Source organism: Agrilus planipennis, unplaced genomic scaffold (assembly GCF_000699045.2).
Source record: "Agrilus planipennis isolate EAB-ADULT unplaced genomic scaffold, Apla_2.0 scaffold266, whole genome shotgun sequence".
NCBI lineage: Eukaryota > Metazoa > Arthropoda > Insecta > Coleoptera > Buprestidae > Agrilus > Agrilus planipennis.
The window spans coordinates 288,419-292,766 of NW_020439035.1; the positions used below are offsets into that span (position 1 = coordinate 288,419).

The 4,348-nt window shown below is 45.3% G+C and overlaps 1 protein-coding gene across 1 annotated transcript; it reads right to left on the reverse strand.

Moving 5' to 3' along the window:
- Window positions 1-2,374: 2,374 nt before the first annotated feature.
- On the reverse strand, window positions 2,375-2,977 carry LOC108741348. The gene has a single exon (XM_018476147.1). The coding sequence runs from the start codon at window positions 2,975-2,977 to the stop codon at window positions 2,375-2,377; it is 603 nt and encodes a 200-aa protein (XP_018331649.1).
- Window positions 2,978-4,348: the final 1,371 nt, after the last annotated feature.

Here is a 4,348-nt window from a genome sequence, read left to right on the forward strand (position 1 = left end):
GAAAAGAAAGAAAATTCGATCTATTATTTGTATTATTGTATTTATTCATTTTTTGTAACATCCTTTGTTTTCCTCTTCAGATGTGCTGCAGCATTGTGTATCAATCAGTTGTTTATCTTTGTTTAACTTAATTGTTTTTTTCCGTTCGAAATTGACGAGTATTTATTTTGCAATTTCTCAATTGGTTTTAAATCATCGTTATCAGGACAGCCTGTAACTAATTTAATTTCTGAGGAAATTGAGTGGTCCTCTTTTGTTATTTTATTTATTTTATTTTATTTTATTGAGTATCAACGGACTATTTTTTTGGTAGAAAAATACATAAAGCGTTACACAGATCAGAAATCATGCACAAGCATGTCAGGTGTTAGTGGAAAACTACTCTATTCTTCTTAAACACACTTATACCTTTTCAACATATTAATAAAGTGTGGTTCATGTAAAATTGGTAAAACGCATGGTGGAAGCAGCTTCCGTTCACGCCCGAGGCGATTGAAGTCGTGTATAGAGCGACAAATTTTTCAGATAATACTTGTGGATTGCATATATAGATAGGTAATTGTCTATCCGTGAAAAGTGCCCTTATTTCCTTCTTCGAGAAGAAATTCGTCTGTAATATATTATATACAAACGGAAGATCAGTTACGTTGTGGCTAGATTTAACTGAAGAAATCGTATGGCCCATCGCAGTATCAATGTAATTATGTTAATTAAACGCTATAAGTTTCAATGAACTGACTAAAGGTAATTACTAAGATAGTCTTGATATGGCTTTACACCTCCAACTTTCGATGGTCAGATCTTGTTGTCCTGAAGCAGTTTGAAGCACCGGCAGAGGTAAATGCATAGACTGGTTTGGAAAAAGCAACATCACTAATAATTTTTTTTACGAGGGGAGGCGCTGGATATATCACAAGGAATGGCTGAGTTTCAACAATGACTTCCACCATATTGTCAACCGCCTAAAAGTAAGATACGGCGATAAACATCTACAACAGGTACATCAGATGTAACTGAGAAGTTATAACCAAAGATCTAACGAAACTCTTCAGCAATTCCATGTGGAGCTCCTAGCTACTAGACTTATGTAACTCATGAACGAGTCGTTCACAAGAAACGGCTCACTTCAACTGAGCCGAGTGAAGTAGTTCAGCAATTGAAAGAATTATAGTTTAGTAGTCCACATCTTGTACAGTGAGACACATGTATTTTCAGCTTATCGGGACTAATGGACTCATGTATTTGCAACTTTCATTTGAAAATACATGAGTAAAATCAAATGAAAATAGATGGTATTGAGAAGACGTGAGTTCAAAGTACATAAGTTCTACTGTATTATTGTTCGTTTTGCATACTCTACATTCTGAGAACTGAACTAGACTAGTGAATTAGCTCACTTCATTGAAGAATATTTATTAAACTACGTCAGTGAATTGAACTACAATTCCCCAGTCTACTAGCTACATAGGCTACCCATCAGCCCCTCACGAGTTCATAGATCAACTTGTGGGAACACTCGGTATAGCAAGAAACATTTATGTAGTGTATCAATTAAGCGTCTGCATTTGTGCTGACTTAGTTAGGTCGCGACACACTGCGACTAACTAGGTCAAAGGCAGTTACATACACAAATGTAAAGTGCTAAAATGTTCTTTGCCATTTAAACCCATGTAAATACTCTTGTATAAATACCGTGTAAATATTCAAATAAATCACTCTAACACCAGGCTCGCTATTACTGCATACTGCAACAGTATCAACTCCTGAATACCGCAAGTGTATCAACCATCGGATGCTGTACCACTTCAACCTAACCTAACCTAACCTCTCATCATAGACACAGCAATGTGTCCAACGCTTTTATAAATCGGTTCTTCTCAGAACCGCAACCTGTTAGTCACATCTCTCATTACTACGACAGCGTGTGGCGTGTGGTGATCCCGACGTGATGAACCACAGCCGCAACCTTTTGAGGATGATCTGCCGCCGTCACGCATACTCCACCGGCCAGTCCTCATCAGGACTACAATGGTCACCCTACGGAGCAGCGCAGCCCTGTTCCTCGGCACGCAGCATGTAAGTTAGCGACACCGCCCAGGCCAGCCGCAACGTAACGCCCAACCATGCCACAACACGCCGCCGTTCACCATGTCCCTTGACCGACTAGACGTCAAATTGCCACCCTTCGTGCCATCCGACCCCGAACTCTGGTTTTGTATGGTCGACCGCAGTTTTGAGGCCTGCGGAATTACGTCCGAATCAACAAAATTTGGGTATGTACAAGGCAACCTTGACCCTCACTACGCGGCGGAACTACGTGATATCATTGACAACCCCCCGGCGACTGAACCATATGCCACTATCAGGGCAGCACTCATTCGTCGGCTGGGCATCTCCCAAGAAACACGGATGAAGCGACTCCTCGAGCCAGGAGATTTGGGAGACAGGAAACCCACGGAATATCTGTGCCATCTACGGGTGGCGGTAAGGTCGGTAAGGTAGCTGGATGCTCTGGAACGATCGGAGTTTGTTGGATCTCGATGGACCTCTCGTCGTTGGTGTTGTAGTCGTCCAGGTCGGCAACAACATACGCAGGTTTTAGACGGTTTATTGCTATCTTGACGTTCTTCCCGCGAATACATACCACGAACGTCTTTTCCGCTCGTGATACAACCTTGAATGGACCATCGTACGGTTGCTGGAGTGGTCCTTTTGGCCCGTCATGGCGCACAAACACCTGGCTTGTGGTTGCGAGGTCCTTGAAGATGAACGGTGTCCTCTCGCCGTGCCTGGTGCCGTGTACGGGTTGTAATTGTCGCACGTGTTGCCGCAGTTGTTGTACAAACTGCGATGTGGTGCTAGTTTCGGGCGTTGTTTTAGCTAGAAATTCTCCTGGAAGGCGTAGGGGTTCACCGTATACCATTTCTGCGGCGGTGGATTGCAGATCGTCCTTCCAGGCTGATCGAATCCCTAGCATGACGGTTGGAAGAATTTAAGTCCACTTAGCGGTGCGGTGGCACTTGATCGCTGCCTTCAACTGGCGGTGAAGTCTTTCAACCATCCCGTTCGCTTCTGGATGGTAGGCAGTTGTTCTTAAATGGGTCGTACCTGTTAGAGCGTTCAATTCCCTAAACAGGTGCGACTCAAATTGTCTTCCTTGGTCCGTCGTAATACGTAGCGGAGTCCCAAAACGAGCTATCTAGTGTGCATAAAAATTACGGGCAACTGTAGCGGCCTTTTCATCTTCCATCGGGATAGCCTTTGGCCAGCGGGAGAATCGATCCACGCATGTCAACAGGTAGCGGTAGCCTTCGCAGTAAGGCATTACTTACAATGTCGACATGGACGTGCTCGAATCGGCTGGAAGGCGGTGTGAAGGTCTCTGGTACTGTTGACACATGACGCGTTATCTTAGATTTTTGGCAATCTAGACCGTTTTTCGCCATCTCCCGACATTCCTTTTTTATGAATGGCCAAACATAACGAGCGGATACCAGTTTGGCCGATGCATTGGCTCCTGGGTATGACAAACCATGAATTTTGTCGAACACTGCTAGACGGAATTGGCGGGGAATGAAGGGGCGCGCCGTGGAGGTCGAAACGTCGCAGACCAGTGAGATGTGCGTACCAGGAATTTTTATGAGCTTGAGCTGCAGGTTAGAGTTTTTGTTTTTCTCCAACGCTGCTAGCTCCTTGTCCGCACGTTGTGCATCGGCTAGTTCCTCCATGTCCATGGCTACAGTGACCTCTTCGATCCTTCAAAGGGTGTCGGCGACCACGTTGTCCTCTCCCGGAAGGTGGCGGATGTCCGTAGAGAATTGGCCAATGAAGTCAAGGTAACTAAATTGCCTCGGGGTGCATATGCCATCCTTCTTTCCAAAAGCGTACGTAATTGGCTTATGGTCAGTGTAGATTGTGAACGTCCTGGCTTCCACCATGTGGCGGAAATATTTTACGGCGTCGTAAATAGCCAGGAGTTCCCTGTCGTACGCGGCGTACTTCTTCTCTGCTGACTTAAGCTTTCTAGAAAAGAAGGATAATGGCTGCCAAGATCCGTTGACGAACTGTTGCAGTACCGCTCCTATTGCGAAATTCGTCGCATCACAGAAAATCGCCAGTGGCGCATTGGATACAGGATGTGCCAGGAGTGCGGCGGTTGCCAAACCATCCTTGGTAGCGTCGAAGGCGGCTTTCGCTTCTGGTGTCCATGCCAGCAGTGTCTTGCCCTTGACGTCGCCTTTCAGAAGCTCGTTGAGGGGCGCCTGGAGACTTGCACCCTTGGGGATGAATCTCCTGTAGAAATTGACCATCCCCCAATTTCTTCACACCTGTCTTTGCGACGAGTCAG

Excerpts from the sequence above, each read along its gene's own strand:
- LOC108741348 (XM_018476147.1), bottom strand. The coding sequence starts at position 2,977 with ATGCTAGGGATTCGATCAGCCTGGAAGGACGATCTGCAATCCACCGCC.